Genomic DNA, 19663 nt, shown 5'->3' on the forward strand with positions numbered 1-19663 from the left:
CCTTCAAAGTCTTGCTCTGGAAATCAATTGAGGAAGTGATGATTATAGTGATAAAAGTGATTCAATGTTCTCTTGCAGAAATGTGACCTGGGCCAGGTGCTTCTGGACGCGGTCTTCAAACACCTGGAGCTGACAGAGAGGGACTACTTTGGTCTTCACCTGGCGGAGGACTCGTCAGACACGCTGGTCAGCCTCTGTTTGCGCTTGTGTGTACATCGAGTGTGTGTAGTGGAGGAACTGTTCTCTAAAGTCTCTTTGTCAATGTTTTACAGCGCTGGCTCGACCCAAGCAAGCCCATCAGGAAGCAGTTGAAAAGTAGGTGAACCCCACCGAGCATGACCTCCACCTGCACCTCACCACCACACCTGCACCTCAAACCACCCCCTGATATCTCTGCCCTCACCTCCACCTCCAGCCCGCCACCTCCCGCTCACCCTTCACACACAGTTAATTCCGGTAAAGCTCTGTATAACCTCCACCTCAGGTCCATCACAGTTCCTCCGCATCACGTTCACCTCCACCACGTGTCAGTCACATGTCATCTACACCTGACCGCACTGGCACAACACATTGCCTCCACTTCACCAAACCACAACACAACCACCACCACCCACCGCCTCGATCTCCAGCTGCATATGTCCTCCGTCTCACCTCCATCTCACCTCCGCCACCAGCGGTCGTTTAAGCATCTCAGAGATTATTGAGGAGGCTGTGAGGCAGGTCCAACAGTCATACTGAATTCTCCCTAAGCCGGTTCCACGGCCTGCAGTCGAATTTAAACAATCCAGTAACTAACTAGCCACCGCGGCCCATGAGCAACGGTTGTTTTTTGAGACATATTTAAAATACAGTCCAACCCCCCCGGGCGATGATTAAACTCAGTTTCAACCGGGTTGCTAGGTTTGTTCCTGAGTAGTATAATGTGTAACATCACAGGAGTGTTGCGGAGTGGGCTGGATCGACACAACCCCCTCCCCTCCCCAGCTTGCAGTGAACTCCGCTTCAACCCGGCTTCATTGCCGAGAGATTGACCCGGCGAGCCGTTTATTTGGTCTGCAGATAGATTCTGACATGCTGTGGGTGAACCTCAAGGGGTTTCTTCCAATGCGGACATGCATATTTAATGGCTGAACTCCCGGCTCCGCGATGGTCCTCTTTCATGTGGAGACATTGTGTGATAGAACATGCTCTGGTGTTAGTTAGAGGCCCGTGCTTGGCTTGAAGTAGATTATTCTTCTTCTTCTGTTTTGGTGGTTAACAGTAACACATTTCACTGCACTGTTGACTATCGCAATGTAGTATGACCTGGCTCCCAAGCGGAGTATAGAAGGGTTTCCCCTTTACAAACGTGGTTAGTGATAAACCGTTTTGCTGCCATAAACTACTGGTGTCACCTTTGCGACTACAGCCGTGTTGTCAAGCGGACGTTTAGTCTGATTAGCCTGATGATGTAATGTTGCATTGCTATTTCCAGAGGGGAATGTGTTTATCTTACTTTTGCCTATTATGTAACACAGCTGATGTTTGTTTGTAGTGTCATTCCAATATCACTGACTCGCTGCATAAATAAATGACAAAATTGTCCGTCTTGTAATTCTAAGAAAAGGTTAGGAGGCTTGCTTTAGTTAACTGAGTGATTCAAAACCCTAACCAAACGTGGCTTTTGTGTCTCAGTTCTTCATTCATTCACCTGCCAGTGACTATTAAACAGTCTACTGTAGTAGTGTTATTGTTAAATCATTTAAAAAATGTTCTACAAAATAAATTAGACGTGCGGTCATGCGTACAAAGCATAGTCTATCGACTCAAATCCTCCCTTTTTAAAGACCAGTCTGTTAAAGATCCAGTCTTGGATCCATAGCTGTCTTAGTTTTATTTAAGGGAATGAACTACATGGTATGTTAAAAATGTACTATCCCTGGCTTTTGGGATTAGCGCCGTTAGCAGCACAACAAATCATTGCCATCTTAAAGGTTGTCTCTCTGCTGTCTCTGCTTTATGCCCCCTGGTTGTGTGCCTGAATCTGCTGAGACGCTGCCCAGAAACCTGTCTATATTTCTAAATGAAAATATCTACAGCTCCGTGTCATGGCCAATTTTCTTTTGGATGTACATCCAAGAACTTTTTACAAGAGTTTCATTGCCTGACGTCACATTTCTGAGGAATGATCATTCAATTGTGATTATTGGGAAATATGTGTAGATGTAAACATACTGGGAATTTGAACATGGAAATACATGTTTTAACACATTTAGTTCAGCTCCTAGTCTCTCTCTTGAGAGGAATTATCCTGATTCTCTACAATGGTCCACTTGAGGCAGGTTGAGACAGAAAATGTACTTGTGTTTTGGTTTTATTTTTTATTGTTTTTTGTTTTTCTAGGAGGGTCTCCACACAACCTGAGCTTCAGAGTCAAGTTCTTTGTGACTGACCCCGGCAAACTTCAGGAAGAATACACACGGTAATACCACGTGACTGGGTACTACAAACAGACACACAGGGATATGAATGCAACAGTCCGGCCCATAGGACCAATTTTCACACGTCCAATCTGTTGACACTAATGATGTTTTTCATTTCCCATGCTGGGGGTCCCCTGGGGTCTAATTGGGGGTATTTGGAGATGACTGTGCCTGCTTGAATGATTTGAAGCTAATACTCCTAACTAGTGGGTGCAATGGGAAAACTCCGCTTGGACATTGATATCATAGGGCAAGGAATTTGGGTTTGCAAGATTTTTCAACCCTAAAAAACCGGGGGTTGCTGGTCGCTGGATGATGTCATGAGGAATGGGCGACGAGACGGAGATGTTCCTTGTAACACAATCAGTGGATGAGAAGTGAAACCACTCACGGTCCAGTGAAAGAGTGTATTGTTCTCAGAGCTGAAGTAGTTTTCAGACTGACCTTCAGACTGCTATTGCGAGGCTGTCAAGCCGGGCAACTCGCTGACTTGACGGAGCACCCTAGGGTGCTCCACGGTCTTTAGGCATCGGGTTTGGGAATCGAGGAAGGCACGAGAATAGTCACCAAAACAAAAACAGCAACCGACTAATTTTCCCCCTTTGTCTCGTTTGGTGGAGACAATTTAGTCTCACAAAGCAGTGCTAAAAACCAGCAACATTAATTTGAACAATAATAATAATTAATTGTTCATTAAATTGATAGCACTTTTGAAGAACCCCAAGGCACTTGACATCATGAGCGTGAGGTGTATCAAACCTCTTCCACTATCCGTGTACAACCATTACTTTTAACGTTCGTTGTGATAGAGCTCTTTTATTATAGTTTGTGGTGAAGAATGGACGTTTTATCATTTAAAGTAGTTTATGTTTGTATCCCTACAGCAAAGCTATTGTGTGTTTTAGTAGCCATTCATTCAGTTTGGCTCTCAGCGATATCAGCTTCTCTATCTAATAGGATCAACATACTTGGGCAGATTAAGTAATACTGGCTTTAAGATGTATAATCACTTAAATAAACCCACGTGGTGCTGTCCACTGGGAGATTTGATCAACAAAACCGGAAACAATTAGACATTTTAACACAAAGAGCAATAGTTTTTGAAAGAATGAAACCTTTTCTTCTCTCTGCCTCCTGAGGTTGCCAAAAATATAGATATAAATATTTGTTCTATATAGCCCATCCTAGATACCAGGGATGGAAAGCATTATTGGCCCTTAACACTAATATTCAGAAAAAACACTGCCTCAAAAGGCAGTTTCGATTTGAATTGAACTCCTATTCGTTAAAAATTCAAAATCAAAGATTCAACATCAAAAACTTCAACGTGGGGACGTTGATTACGTTGAAATTCAATTCCAGATGCGTTATTTCAAAATGCATAAATATTCAGTGCTTAAAATTCAATGGCTTTTTATTTTCAAAATCCGATAGCACACATTTACTTCCATACACTGCTCCTTCGTCATGCTTAACTGATCATACCTCTCTCTCGTTGGTTACACAAATCTTACCATGGACACTTCCACAACCAGCCAGCCAGCCAGCCACGTCACAGTCACGTCTGTTCATTTATGAATGGAATTCTGAACATGTCCCGCCTCCGAAATAGCCTGGCTATAGCCATGCTGCCTTGTGCGCGATTTCATTTCGCGCTGCGAGGCACCCTGGATTCCATGGATCTGATTTTCGCCTGAGATGGGGAACCATTCACAGAACGGGGAGGGACGGCAAGACTATGACGACGTCTATGCGAGACACCCATCGTCTTCTTCCGAATTGCGTGTGTCTCACGCCGAATGCGTGAGACTTGAGAGCTGTTACCGGTATATTATCCCGGATGTTGACAGTCGCAGTTCAGCAAGAGAGGCGTAGAAGAAGAAGGGGGCCGGATGTTGACAGTGATGGTTGTGGAACTGTGCTGCGCCGTATGACTAATGTGTTAAATATGCAAATTTGATCGGACCTGACTGGAAAGCATTACCAGACACAGTGGTGGGTGAAGTGACACAATTCACCCGCCACCATACAAATCCACCCGCAAATGGCGTGTGGCGTGTGTTAATTTCCATCCCAATGACGTCCAAAATCAAGAAAGCTAGTTCTTTAATTCCCACAGAAGAATCCCTGGCCTGACTTCAAAAGAAGTCTAAGTGAGGTTGCATAACTGAGAAAAGCTGGGATGTTGAGTAACTGAACTCTGTTATGGTCAGTGGGTTCGGGGCTTCCCCATAGACTCAGCATTTCTTTCCTCATGATTTCAATCTGAACGCGTGTTCGGCGGTATTGCATGAATAACGTCAGGCTTCTGAGGAATGAGTAAAGCAAGGCGACAGCGAGGGTGACAGCGAGGGCCGTGTGACTCACGGGCCCTGACGTCACCGCACACCACCGACATATGGCCCCGCGGGAATTCTTCCCTCTGTCGCTCGCGGCTCTGCCTCTCAGACCGCCGCTTGTTGACAGGGTCCGTATGGCGGGGTTCAAAGCTTTTATCTTCCAAGGCCCGGAACGTTGAGTCGGATATGAAGATGAATATATGGCACTGTGCGTCCTGAGATCTGCTCATAGCTCTGCTGAGGATCCGCCTACCAGCCTAAAGGTTTTGGGTACCACTCCCCCCCACCCGACCCTCCCCCAATGTCTGCAGAATGCCTGTAGGCATACTGAAGCAAGAGACCCTAACCAAATCCTGCCCCTTAATGAACTACCTTTCACTAAAACACAAACATGGCATCTGCTAAATGACTAAATAGTAAAGAGTCAGGGTACAGTTGCGACCACCACCTGAAAAGCCCTGGGTTTGATTCCCGCCCCCTATGGCCACTTCAACTCGACAAGCTTTGAACCCTTTGTGTTCGCCGCCTCAACCTCCAGTTTCAAAGTAATGATTATTCTTTTTTATAATCTTTCACATTCAACATAGGACAAAACAATGACATGAGAACAGGAAAAATACAAATAGCCATGCCCATGAGGACATGGGATGTTCAGTAAATTCAAAACAAATGGTCTAATTTAAAATAAATTGTCAAATGAAACGTACTATGAAACGTTTGGCACATTTGCCAAATAAATACTAAATTTTTCCCACTGTCTTTCACCCAGCTCTAGAGGAATGATTTTTGAGGATGACAACTTGACGTTGCTGTGTCTTTCCTCCAAACAGATACCAGTATTTCCTTCAGATCAAGCAGGATATTCTGACTGGAAGGTGAGGGTGTTAGCGCGCCGTTGGCTATCAGCGGCTATAATAAGGTTTTCTGAGCACGTTTTCCATGGTTCTTGAATAGCACTTAACGTATATATCACAAATTTCAGTTTGAAAATACAACTCTTTTTTTCTTTGTTAACCGCTTTCAGTAGTTTCTCTATCGATCCACTATGCTGTACTCACTCTAGTGTGTTTGTGTTTGTGTGTGTGTGTGTGTGTGTGTGTGTGTGTTTTTGTTCTACAGATTACCCTGTCCGCACAACACAGCAGCTCTCCTGGCCTCCTATGCAGTCCAGTGTAAGTACCGCTGGTCCGGGACATCCAGGGTTAGCCGGCATGGCGCCTTAGCGGCCATATGACTAGCGTTCTGCACAGAGGTTCTCCTGGCATTACGGGGGGGTAATGGCCTCACACAAAGCTGAACGATGACCCCCCACTGGGAGCATGTCCCGCTCTCCGTCTGTCGGGCTTTCTGTCCGTCTGTTTTTCTAAGCTGGCTGGCTCCTGTCTATTTGTCTGTCTGTCTTTCTGTCTTGGTTACCTCCCGGCTGTCTGGCTGTCCTCTTGTCTGACTGTTTGTCCTGCTGGATGACTCACTAGCTTGGTCTTGACTGTGTCTTGTGTCTGTTTCCTGGACAGTGATTCTATGTTCCTCTCGCTCTTTGTCTTTTTATGTAACCTTTTCAATCTATACAAAATCTCTCGCTCACTCGCTCCCCCCTCCCTCTCTTTTTCGCTCTCTCTCTGAACGTTTCATGGTGAATTTCACTGCTATTTAGGTCAGAGAGAGGATTTGAACTGAACTGGATCGCAAACATCTTGACATATCCTACCACACACACACACACACACACACACACACACACACACACACACACACACACACACACACACACACACACACACACACACACACACGCACTCCTACATTTCCTGTGTCCATTTAAGCATTGTCACTTAGTTCTGCGCCAGTCTCGATTATGAAGATAAATGTTTGCTTTGGGGAGAGAAAGCGTTTGAAGCAGCTGCTACTGTGCTAATTAATTTTGCCTGCGCTGCAGCCCCCGCGCTGATCGTATTAACATCTCCACACCAAAGCCTGTCTTTCACAGGCCCGACCAAATTAAACTCAGGCCTGTGCGTTTATACAGTGAGCTACCAATTCAGCACCTCCCATATTGACCATGTACCGCGTGTGAACTATATGGTATCTGTCAACACATTTTGTGTGAACTCACACACCACACCACGAACACACAGCTAAAACTCATGCTTCATACGTACGCACATGCAACCAAAGCACCCTCGCACACAAATGTTAACCATGCACGCACGCCATGCACCAACACATGCACGTTCACAATAAAACACACACACACACACACTTACAACCATGCTTGGTGTTCAGTGCCTTGCACAAGAGTCCTTGACAGCAGTAGTGTAGTTGTGGAACACCAGCCACCTTTCTGATGCCAGCTCACTTTGAGAGAACTCACACCTGATACGGATATCAGCCACACTGAGGGATATTGTTATGTATCATCGGGGGAAACCAGGAATCCATACCCTGTACGTCTCGAATGAGCTCTACTCAGTAAGAACAAGACACCAACCATTGCACAATCGCTAGAATTAAATATCATGTTTTTCTGTCCAGGCCCACATCTATTACTCTTAATATCCACACCATGAGACTCTGTACTAAACTTTCCTATAGTACTACTAATAATAATCAGATAAATGCTGGAGGCAGCGCCACTCACTGCCACTTTATATTGTATATATCTAGCAACAATTGTCTTTTACAGTGCTCAGATAAAGACACATCCTCTGTACTGCTTCCTGTTTGTAGCACTGTGCAATACTTTTGAACTGATGCATAGTTGTGTAATAAAACTAGCATTTCTCTAGTTTTATTTACACATTTTTTAAGAGATACTGTAGCATTTTTGAGGCCATCTGTGCTAATACCCTGTGTAGATGATCTTAAAATCGAAATGTTGTTTATTACCAATAAACGTCTTTGGAATGCTTACACACAAACGCATGCACGCACACCAACCCACCCACACACCCACCCACACACACACACACACACTGTGTGACCAATGCGATCAAAGCCCACTCAACGCTAACCAATGCAGTGGATCCTTAATGTTTAATATCAGCCGGTGCTCAAAGTAAGCGGCAATATGGCTGACGCTATTCTTGGCTCTATTGATGTTCTGCAAAAGCCTCTGTCCATACATCTCACCAAGTAGTCAGACATTGCTACGCATTACATCTAACGCTGCCAGCGCAATACTTTTATTAGGACAAGGAAGACCTTCTGATATTAAGTTAACACACGACAGCCCCTATATGATCAATTTTCATGACCACTTTCTGCCGACACATGTGTGGATATATATATATAGCTCTCGCTCTCTCGCTCTCGCTGTCTCTCTCAAAAACCGTGCATGTCTTAGTGCCCTGATTTGAGGTGTCTTATAAGTGCCAGGTAGATAATCTCTCTGCCTCCATTGGTTTAAAAAATGATTTACCACCATGACAAATGTGTTGCCACATTTACCTTTAAATTTGAACAGAACTTTAACGATATATAGTATTTGCAAAAAAAGGAAATAATGGACTAGTATCCATTAGAAAACGCAATACCAATGTAAAGTTGATTGTACGGCCAACTAAGACGGTATAACCTGACATCCGTGTCTATGTGACTGTGCGTGCAGCTGAGCTGGGGGACTACAGTGAGAGTGAGAACGCTCCTGGCTACCTGTCGGAGTTCTTCTTTATCCCAAGCCCTCCCCAGGACTTCCACAAGGAGGTCACCAAACACCACCAGCAGCACAGGTACCCCTGGACCCACACACCTGCACACACATATACACACGTACACAACACACACATGCACACTACATACACACACGTACACAACAGACACACGTGCACAATACACACACACGTGCAGGGCCGGCCCGAGGCATAAGCGATACAAGCCGGCGCTTGGGGCCTCCTGACTGCCAGGGGGCCCCCTATCGAAAAAAAAAAAAAAAATGTTTTATTTTTTAATGTTATTTTTGATAATATTAATGTTTGTGTATTTTGATTTCAGTTTAAGATTGCACATTTACAAATCTGTTGAAAGATCTGTTTATTAAACTGATACTTTAAAAAAAAATACAAATGCTGTTGTATTTAATTATTTTACAATTTAACTTCAGTAAACCACGCTTGATGCTTCACTTTGAATATGAAAGTTTAAAATAAATCTGTGATCTAAGTGCCCTCTAAGGTTAAAAGGTGACTGTTTTGGTGTAAATAACGACTATAATAATACTGGGGTCTATCAAGGGACAAAAGTCTAGAATATTTTTGGCCTGAGAGCAACTGAATGAGCCTTCCAGGCCCAAGAGGTCAAGGGGCACTGAAGCCCAAGCCCAAGTCACCATCTCAATAAGTCAAAAAGCAAAATGCTATGAATATGCTTAAATTTAGGTATTTCCCTTCTCCAGCTGGCCATATAAAAAATACAGGAAATCACATCTACGTAATTCAGTATTAATACAATTGATAATGAATGAATGAATCAATTAATTCATTGTCAAATCATTGTAGTGTGACATTTTTGTCAATAATCGTCGAGCGCAAATGACTCCGCTAGGTGGGAGGGGGGGCCCCAATATCAAATTCTGCTTAGGGCCCCCGAAAGGCTTGGGCCGGCCCTGCACACGTGCATATACATACACACACACACACACACAGCTGCATGCACATGCACCTACACACGTCTGCACATGCACGCACGCACACATACGCACGCACACAACCCTATATACACCTGCACATAAACAGACTTGCACAAACGTGTATGTACACACATGAATAAACACACACCTGCACTTTCCCAAGCCTGCCCATACACGGAGACACCTGCACACAACGGCACATGCACCACCTGCATTTACACACACCTGCAAGCACATGTAAGTACACACACATGCCTGCACACACACATGCATCCAAATAAAGACGTGTCCAAACAAACATCTGTCTCTTTGTATTAAAATCTCTCTCCTCCCCTACCTCATCTCTCCCTCTGCCTCTCTATCTGCCTGTCCATATCTCTCTCTCCCTACACTATCTCTCTCCCTCTGCCTCTCTATCTGCCTGTCCATCTCTCTCTCTCCCTACACTATCTCTCGCTCTCTGTCTCTCAGTGGTCTCTCGCCTGCCCAGTCAGAGTTTAATTATCTCAACACAGCGCGCACGTTGGAGCTCTACGGGGTCGAGCTGCACTATGCAAGGGTAAGGTGTCTGTATGTGTGTGTGTGTGTGTGTCATCACTGGTGGTATATTTTATGTTTGTACGAAGCACGGCTGCAAGTCATAAAAGCCACGGGTCACTTCGGGTCACATGGGTCGGTCATGTGATTAGGAATGTCTGGGTGTTATGAATGTAATACATGGTCAAAACTCTTCCTCTCTCCCTCATCTCTCTCTCTCTTTCTTCCTCTATCCCAGGACCAGAGCAACACAGAGATCCTGATTGGTGTGATGTCAGCCGGTGTTGTGATTTATAAAAACAGGGTACGGATCAACTATTTCCCCTGGTGAGTAATACACAAACTTCAACGAATGGAAGCATACACTCTCTCTCACACAAACACGCACACGCACACTAGGGGTGTGCCAAATAATCGTCATGACGATGCATCGCGATCCTAATTTTCACGATCTACTGCATCGATTGTTGACGCCAAGAATCGATTATTAATTTAAAAAAATGAATAATTAAAAAAATAAAATAATAATAATATTTTTTTTTTATATAGTTTTATAAAGCCTATTCACTTTTTGTGGCATCAGTTTGTCCTCTTATGTTTATGAAATGATATTGTTGTTATAATGGCAGCTACTTCCAAAAGGGGAAATGTTTGAATGTTTTCATTTCATTGGTTTAAAGGACCACTGAGGCCATGTAAACGGCACTGATTATCCTTATTTTGTTATTTTAAGTTTTATAGATCCTTAGCACTTCTTGTCAGTGTATCCAGTAATAGTAGTTTCAATAAATACAGCTATGTATGAATTGAGTTGCTTTGAGTTATCAATTGAACACACTATCCAGATCATACACAGCCAGTCAGCCACTGGTAATGGCTTAATTTTCTTTTAACAGTGTTCAGTGAAAATTCGCAATGCATCGCAATAATTCAAGTATCGCGATGCATCGTGATAGAATCGCATCGTGGCATGTGAATCGTGATACGAATCGAATCGTGACTTCTTTGGGAATACCCACCCCTAACGCACACACGCACACACACACACGCACAGTGTAATCTGTGGAGTCTGACATTGGCAGATCATGGATTATGACACCACATTAAAACACACAGCTGGTCTTTTTTTATCCTGTAGTGAATCGGGTGATGAACATGTTACCATGGGGACACAGGAGGCTTTGTCTCTCAATGTACGCGGTACACTCGGTTTCCATGGAGATGTCTCATCTCTACATGGTACATGTGGAGACAACTGTTTTTGATAATTCTTTCGGATTTTTTTCTTTGCTGTACTGTAGGGCCATTACTTTAATACCATACCATAGTATTATACTATAGTAAACGTCCCCCAATTGTCTATGAACCGGTGACACGTCCACACCTACTGACTGGTCTGTTTTGTGGTAAACAGTATATACGTGATGTACTTCAGTGATATAGGCTTGTTGTCTGGGTGTTAATGTGTTTCAGACACTACATGAGGACCAGCAACACCCACATCTTTATACACACACACACACACACACACACACACACACACACACACACACACACACACACACACACACACACACACACACACACACACACACACACACACACACACACACACACACACACACACACACACCCCTGTGGGCTCAACACATACAGGAACACAGACATAAAGCTTGCACTCACACATATGTAAGGACAGGCACACGTGTGTACAAGGGTACACATTAAGACAGACTATCACACATACACATTAGAACACGTGTCGACACACCCGCCAGCTGCTCCTGTGTGTGGGTGTGTGCGCTTGGGTGTGTGTCTAAAATAGGAGGCCACTAGTAGTGACCCGGACAGCTGTCCACTGTCGTCAGCGGCGAACGCACGACACTAACTCACTCAACCTCTCGTGATTTCTCTCACTCTTAACCTCTTATCCCTGATCGCTCTTTTCCTCTTTCACTCTTTCTTCTCTCCCCGTCTTTTGTGATGCAGATTCACCAAAATCTCTCCCTCCTCTCTCTCTTCCCCCCTCTCTATATACATTCATATTTTCTCTCCGTCTGTCTGTCCCGCTCTCTCTGTGGGTCTCTCTCCTATTGCTGTGTATTTGCGTTCAGAGCAGCCTGACTAATGAGATGCTCTGTGCAACACTGTCATGTGACTCACACACCGTGCATGTGAGAGTGCACGCAATGTATGCGTGTGTCTGTTTCTAAATGATGGTTTATTTTCGAGTTGGGTGAGGGCGAATGTGAAGTATAATTTTCAGGGGTAATAGTGTGTGTGTGTGTGTGTGTGTGTGTGTGTGTGTGTGTGTGTGTGTGTGTTTGTGTTTGTGTGTGTGTACAACACATTTTGTAGGGGGTGTGTGTAAAGTACATTTTGTAGGGTGTGTGTTTAGTGTGTAATATATTTTGCGGGGTTAGAATGTGTGTATGTGTTGCATTTTTGCAGGGTTAGCGTGCGTGTGTGTGTGTGTGTATGTGTAATACATTTTGCAGGGGAATGAGTCACAGCCGCCAGAGAGCTGTAGGAGGGATTATACAGCTCATCAGACCTGTGTGTGTGTGTATGTGTGTATGTGCATGCATCAGTATGTGTATTGGGGAGACAGAGAAAGTGTGTGTGTGTGTGTGTATGCATGTCAGTTTGTGTGTATGAAAGAAACACTTTGCGTGTAATCTGTATATACATGTATGTATGTATGTATGTATGTATGTATGTATGTATGTATGTATGTATGTATGTATGTATGTGCATATATGTGCATATATATATATGCATGTGCATATATATATATGCATGTGCATATATATATATGCATGTGCATATATATATATGCACATACATATATATATATGCACATACATACATACATACATACATACATACATACATACATACATACATACATACATACATACATACATACACATGTGCGTGCACCTTATTCTTTTAAAATAATAATAAATAGATAAGATTGTACCACAATATTAGTTAGATATTACTATTCTATGTGGTCATTCAGCTGACAACTTTATCCAAAAGACGTCCAGTGAATGCAGAAGGGATTATAAGGGAGTAGATAGATGGTCATACAACCTAACCTTTACTCTGTCCTGCCCGCCTTGTAACGGCAATATTATACCAGCGGGTACAATATTGCAAATAGAATTAGAGACAAGCGATAAAGGTTGTAATGCTTATTTTGGTTTTGAGTGGGAACTAGAATACACTGCAGACCTCCTGGGTTCATCAGGGGAAGGTCAGGGGGGGGAGCTGGTGTCTTAGCTGAAGATAATGGGTTCTGAATTGGAAGTGGCGTAGGGTTACCCCTCAGGATTAAGCAGGCCATGCTAACAAAATTAGCCTCCACGGTGTGGCCTAACATCACAGCACAAATAGCACTGTTTAATGACCCACATTGCACGCACACGTGTTTTTATTTTTGTCAGAGCGAACCAGTTAACCAGTTATAGCTTTTGTGGTTTAATTTGCGAACACACACACACACACGCAGGCACACGCACACATGATGGAAAAACACATGACACCTACATCCAAACTGTACCCAGAGTCCCTGTTGTGTTTCCGTAAAGTGGCAGTGAACTAACCCCTGTGTGTGTGTGTGTGTGTGTGTGTGTGTGTCTGTGTCTGTGTGTACACGTGTCTTTCTTTCTTAGGTTGAAAATCGTGAAGATCTCCTTTAAGTGCAAACAGTTCTTTGTCCAGCTGAGAAGAGAGCCGGTATGTAACAGTCCCAATTACACCATGATGACGATGTTATTGACATTAACAAGAGCTGACCGACCCGTCTCCGTTACGTCTGCAGAGCGAGACGCGGGAGACGCTGCTGGGCTTCAACATGGTGAACTACCGGGCCTGTAAGAACCTGTGGAAGGCCTGCGTGGAGCACCACACCTTCTTCAGGCTGGACCGCCCCGTCCCCCCCCAGAAGAACTTCTTTACCCACTATTTCACCCTTGGCTCCAAGTTCAGATACTGGTAGGAACGTACACACACACACACGCACACGCACACACACACACACAATGGGACAGTGATTCCCATGTATGTCTCCACAACTGCAATAATCAACCAAAAAATTGATTTATATCTTTTTAGTGATGTTGATGTCAAGTCTTAATGATCACTGGCCATGCTATTTTGTATTTAATATGATGATATGGCATTAGCTCATGGATGGCTTCAGACTCAATATAGGAAGGACCCTAACAAATGACTTAATAATAGAAAGTACATATTTCATTGTGTACAACAGAAGCACAAGTACCATGAAGCCCAGACCGTGGGATGGCTACAAATTGCAGACTGAAAACTGTATCTGCGGTCACAAGAATGCCAACAAACATGTGGCTCGTGCGCACGGTGGCTTGCTATCTTGTTTTGTTCCGCCATTGTGTAAGGCTATGGAATGCATGAACCGCAGCCCTGCTGGAATCAGGGCTCACGCTGAACTCCCTCTCTGGTGACATATCCCGGCAGCACCCACGCACATTGGCACCGCGCACGCAGACATCAGCACTGTTTATGCGTTCTTCAAGGTGTGTGTGTGTGTGTGTATGTGTGTGTGTGTGTGTGTGTGTGTGTGTGTGTGTGTGTGTGTGTCCGAACGTACATATAAGCAACACCGCTGGAGACTTTTGCTCACTCACGCATGAACACACACACACACGTACACGTACAGCCCTACGCGTACAAAAACACCTAGTGGTGTGTGAGGACATTCAACACACAGAGAACAATATGGACATGTTATGTGCAACTGTTGATTTGTTGCTTTTTGGGAGGTGGTGACAGATGTTATGTTGTGGGCGTGGCTTAAGAGGCAGAGCATTTGAATCAAAACAACCATCAACCTTCAACCACGGGTCGCTCTCTTCAGCGCAGTGTTGACACCGCCTCGCGACAGCTCTGCTCCGCGGAGACAAAAGAGGAAGAAAAAGGAAATACCTTTTAAGTATTTTACCTTTTTTTTCGCTCTGGGCCAAGAGCATGGGATCAGGCGGGAGTCTAGAGGGCTTGTGATGTATTATTTAACCGTGGCGGCGGGGGAGCTGTGATGTCACTCCCTCCCACCACAGCCAGGGCTCGCCCCTGAGCGGTGGACCAGCGCGGCTCTGAGGACGAGCGCTAAAGGCGCCGCTCCCCGCTTCCTGTTCTTTCTTTCGTTTTGTCATTCCTTTTCAACTTTTAAAATCGGATTCTATTCACACACTGGTCTGCTTCTCTGGCCAATGTGCCAAGGCCGATGTGTTTCAACTGTTGCCGTTGTTTTCAAGGACACAGGATAATAGCCTGGCTGTTGTGCGGCTTATGGTTGTGGTTATGACAGTTGGGAAAGAGGAGAACTTTTACACTTTTTCGAGACACAAAAATATAATAATGTATTCTGTGATTAAAATTATCCAAGGGGGCTCTCTGACGTTTCCGAAGGCATTCAAGGTGAAGGGGAGGGAAGAGCCATCTTACTATTTCATTAATCATTCAGCACAGATAAGGAGCAGCTAGTGGGGTAGATCAAGGGTGTTGGTCCCATCGTTGCTTAAGAATGCCGTCAGGTGGGCTGTGCAGTAAACCTTGGGGATCACAGTACGCCTGGCTGGGAGTCGACGTAAAACACCCTAACCACTGCACTATCCTGCCCCAGTGTCTCACCTCTTTTGAACCTTCCTAATCAATCAACTCCTTCAAGGATGTTTGGATTGTCAGTCTATTTCATCTGTGGATTGTTACAAACTGATTTGTCCCTTTCGTTCTCTCTGTCTCTCTTTCTGTCTTTCTCTCTCTGTCTGTCTCTGTCTCTGTCTCTCTTTCTGTATCTGTCTCTCTCTCTCTCTCTCTCTCTCTCTCTCTCTCTTTGTCTCTCTGTATCTGACTCTCTGTCTCTCTCTCTCTCTCTCTCTCTCTCTCTCTCTCTTTCTCTCTCCCTGTGTCTATCTTTCTGTCTCTGTCTCTTTGCAGTGGTCGGACAGAGGTACAGTCTGTCCAGTACGGGAAGGAGAAGGGCATCAAAGACCGGGTCTTTGCAAGGTAAATGCCACCTGATTATGTCTAGACAGCACTTGATTCTATCCATCGGACACTTCACTTCAGACACACGATTAAATCGCCAATTTTATACAGTATTCTCAATATAATTTAGCCCGTACTGTCAATAATGATAACAACGATCGTTTTGCTGTCTATATTTTCTTCTACTATTCATTATTTTTGATTTGTAACTCTTAATATATATATTCAAACTCTTTAATATATACTTTGATATAGTATAAAGTCATCTTATCTTATTTATGTTAAGTGTCTGGATTTAACCACATTATTTGGATCATAGATTGAATTTCTTACCTGCCCCTGGCAGGTCTCCTAGCAAGCCATTGGCTAGGAAGCTTGTGGACGGGACTGACTGGGAGTCGGTGAGCAGAACCAGCCTATCAGATGAGAGATTGGAGACCCAGAGCCTGCCCACTCGTTCCCCGCCTGGAACGCCCATCCAGTGAGTCTGAAAAACAACAAATTGATCATTATTATAGTAGATATTCATATTTAATTACTTGACTTCCTCAAGTAACCTAATCAAGTAAACGATAATATATGGTAACCGTCACCAGAGATTTACCGTTTCAGTTCCTAACATAACATATTTGCCCTGTGTGTGTGTGTGTGCGTGTGCGTGCGTGCGTGCATTGGCCCAGCAGGAACTCTCTGTTCGTGCAGGAGGGCACTCGTATGCGCCCCTCGTCTGTGGGCCACCTGGTGGACCACGTCATCCACGCCTCGCCCAGCCTGCCCGTCTTCTCGTCCAATCACAAGTCTGCCTCGTCCACGCAGGCCAACAGCATCAGCCTCGACTCCACCCCGTACGTTTGCCACACGAGTGGCTTAGCTTAGCTTAGCTCAGTTAAGGGTAGCGTAGCGTGTGTTTCGGCTGCAGGTCCAGACGCAGTCACCACCAAGACGTTTAGCGGTTTCGCTTTTACGGCCGAGTTCTTTTACGGTCTCTTAAAGAGCATGCAAAAGCTGTTGGTTGTATTTTGTTTTCCATATGGCTTCTCCAGCTCTTTTATTAATCCCTTGTTTTCTGGCTACTGGTCTAAACCTTCCAGGGTCTCAGTTGTGACTCACTAAACTAGATAAAGACACTCTGGTGGCCCTGTGGTGAATTTCCACTAATAAAGAAACCTTCCTCGTAAATGAGGTCTCTCTCTCTTTCTCTCTCTCTTGCTCTCTGTCTCTCTTCTCACTCTGTGTGTGTGTCTCTTCCTCACCCTCTCTCATTCTCTAGCTCTATTTGTGCTTTTTCTCTCTCTCCCTCTCTTCTACCGCTCTTTATCTCTTCACTCCTATCTCTCTCTCTCTCTCTCTCTCTCGCTGCCTGTTGTCTGTCTCTTGCTCTCTCTCAAACCACATACCCTACCCTCCCATCCTTTTAATTACCCTTGTTGAATTGATCAGCTTTAGTGCCTCTGTCTGACTGTGTCTCTGCATGTCTGTGTGTGTGTCTGGGATAGCTTTAGTCTTTAATTGCCTGTCTGTGGTTTTAGCCAGTAGTTCACACCCTCTCCCTGCACCGTTTAACAAGCTTGTATGGAAAGATGAGCTCTTTGAAAAGCGGGCCAGTAAAATGTGTTTACTGTGCGTAGCAGAGACGGGGCTTATATGACCGGGCCGGGCCAACACTTAGTGTGTCGGGGTGTATTTCTGTTTACAACCCCCACCCCCCCACAGATCGCAAATGAGCTTTTATAGATTAGCAAAGACTACTTCACAATAAAAAGGTAGGATGTTTAGTTTGAAGAAGAGCTAGGATGCGCTTTTCCTTTTCGCCTGGGTGTTTTCCTTAGTGCATCAGTGCGTGTGTCTGTGAGAGAGGGAGCGGTAGAGGGAAAGGAGGATCGCTTTGTGAGCTGACCTATGGGAAGAGGCGGGAAACGAGGACACAGGGTAGGAAGAGAGGGCCGAGTCGCGGTTTCACGAAACATTTGTGCTTCCGAGGTTCGGGGGGGGGGTAAATAAAGTGCTCCTACAGCGTCCGTGTAGGCCCAACACTCGACCGGTCGACCATCAATGTTTCATACGGTGTTCAGACGCATAAATGTGAGGAGCGGCAGACCCCCTGGAAGAAATGTATCTGTGATCGGCAGCTGGGTGGATCAACACAGAAGAACGTACAGCTATCGAACAAATATGCTATTCGCTTTCTGTGTGTTTATTGAAAGTTTGTGCAAACGCTTCACAAAACGAATGCACCACAACAAAGACAGGCATCACAGAGTGATAGCGCTTTGAAGGTAAAACAAGCGAGAAAGGAAGGAAATTATCTTCATAGACGCCGTTATTCATCAATTATCCATTCGTTGTTAACAAGACAAGAGTGTTCACAAGAACTGATAGCCGTCCTACCTCAGTCCTGCGTGAGACATTGTGCGTGTGTGTCCCAGCCCGTGGGCCAGACGGGGATGTAGAAGCATACAATATTAAAGGCTGTGTGTGTTGCTTGACTAGGGAGGCTGGCGGGGGCAATCCCGGCCAGACAGCAGGTCTATCCTGCTGAGATCTACCCTTCGACTGAAACCTGACCTCCCTGTGACCCACAATAAACCCTTAAGCGAGCGAGCGAGTGTGTGTGTGTGTGTGTGTGTGTGTGTGTGTGTGTGTGTGTGTGTGTGTGTGTGTGTGTGTGTGTGTGTGTGTGTGTGTGTGTGTGTGTGTGTGTGTGTGTGTGTGTGTGTGTGTGTGTCAGACACAAAGTGGCACCAGCAGTCGCAACCCAAACAAAGACGATGTGCTTTGACTGATGCCCAAACCCCCTGCAGAGTGAAGATACACACACACGTTCTGAATGTGTGGCGAGTGGGGAAACCAGCTTTGTTTAGCCCCTACCCTACTCGGGAGCTCGATGCGTCTTGAGAAACACATTACCATCCACCCGCTCTTTCTCTGCTTCTCTTTCACTTTTTCTTTTTGTCTATTTTGTTTTCTTATCAGTCCATCTTCTCTTTTTCCTCACTTCTTAGCGTCACAGCTAGCTCCACGGAGCTATAGCATTACTGCTACGAGGGAGCGCTAGTAATTAATCTAGTTATACAGCTAGCCCTCAGTGTGTTCAGTGTTCCCACACGTTTGAAGGATGTATTTGTAAGTAATCGAAAGTAACTGTTATCCAACTGCGTTCGCCCGTCCGCCGCGGCAGGTCTCCCGAGGGCGTGGACGGCCTTCCCCCCGCTCTGCCCCCAAAGCAGCTGAGCAGGAAGACCCTGAGCCAGATCATCCAGGCCCACTCCCAGCAGAGCCTGCTGGACAACCACCTCAACGAGATGTACGACGTGCCAGTCAACACCGACAAGACCACGGTCAGTCCCCACTTCACACACATACTGTCGTTATCAAGACTAAACCTCCCCCACTTGATTTTTGAAAGGCGTCTCCATAATGTCGTGCCGGTCTTGTGCAGTGCGCTGACAGATTCAGGATTTTTGAGTTCCGCGCAAGATGTTGTTGTCGTGGTGTGGTGTGGTGCGGCGTGGATTGAGAGACTGGTCCTAGTAATCGCGCCCCCCGCATTCTAGTGCAAAGAGTCAGTGTTGCTCCGTGTCAGCATGGGTTAGAGAGAGCTGTATGTGTGCGTGTCGTGTTATTGTGTGGGGGGATCACGTAATCACGCTGTGCACCTCCTCCCCCAG

The 19663-nt window shown here is 45.1% G+C and overlaps 1 protein-coding gene across 5 annotated transcripts in view; it reads left to right on the forward strand.

Annotated features, from left to right (window-relative positions):
- The window catches only part of ptpn4a (protein tyrosine phosphatase non-receptor type 4a), a 64302-nt gene that overhangs the window by 32155 nt on the left and 12484 nt on the right, over positions 1 to 19663 (forward strand). For 2 of the 5 annotated variants that reach the window (XM_056579174.1, XM_056579173.1), the window contains exons 3-16: positions 79 to 186; positions 273 to 315; positions 2383 to 2461; positions 5632 to 5676; positions 5921 to 5973; positions 8409 to 8529; positions 9897 to 9984; positions 10201 to 10289; positions 13643 to 13706; positions 13792 to 13964; positions 15945 to 16013; positions 16342 to 16476; positions 16676 to 16840; positions 19174 to 19333. In XM_056579174.1, the coding sequence (XP_056435149.1) occupies positions 79 to 186; positions 273 to 315; positions 2383 to 2461; positions 5632 to 5676; positions 5921 to 5973; positions 8409 to 8529; positions 9897 to 9984; positions 10201 to 10289; positions 13643 to 13706; positions 13792 to 13964; positions 15945 to 16013; positions 16342 to 16476; positions 16676 to 16840; positions 19174 to 19333 (1392 nt within the window). The remainder of the gene's footprint in view (positions 1 to 78; positions 187 to 272; positions 316 to 2382; positions 2462 to 5631; positions 5677 to 5920; positions 5974 to 8408; positions 8530 to 9896; positions 9985 to 10200; positions 10290 to 13642; positions 13707 to 13791; positions 13965 to 15944; positions 16014 to 16341; positions 16477 to 16675; positions 16841 to 19173; positions 19334 to 19663) is intronic. The other 3 variants (XM_056579175.1, XM_056579176.1, XM_056579177.1) reach the window with 3 other exon arrangements.

The sequence above is a fragment of the Gadus chalcogrammus genome, chromosome 20 (genome assembly GCF_026213295.1).
Source record: "Gadus chalcogrammus isolate NIFS_2021 chromosome 20, NIFS_Gcha_1.0, whole genome shotgun sequence".
NCBI lineage: Eukaryota > Metazoa > Chordata > Actinopteri > Gadiformes > Gadidae > Gadus > Gadus chalcogrammus.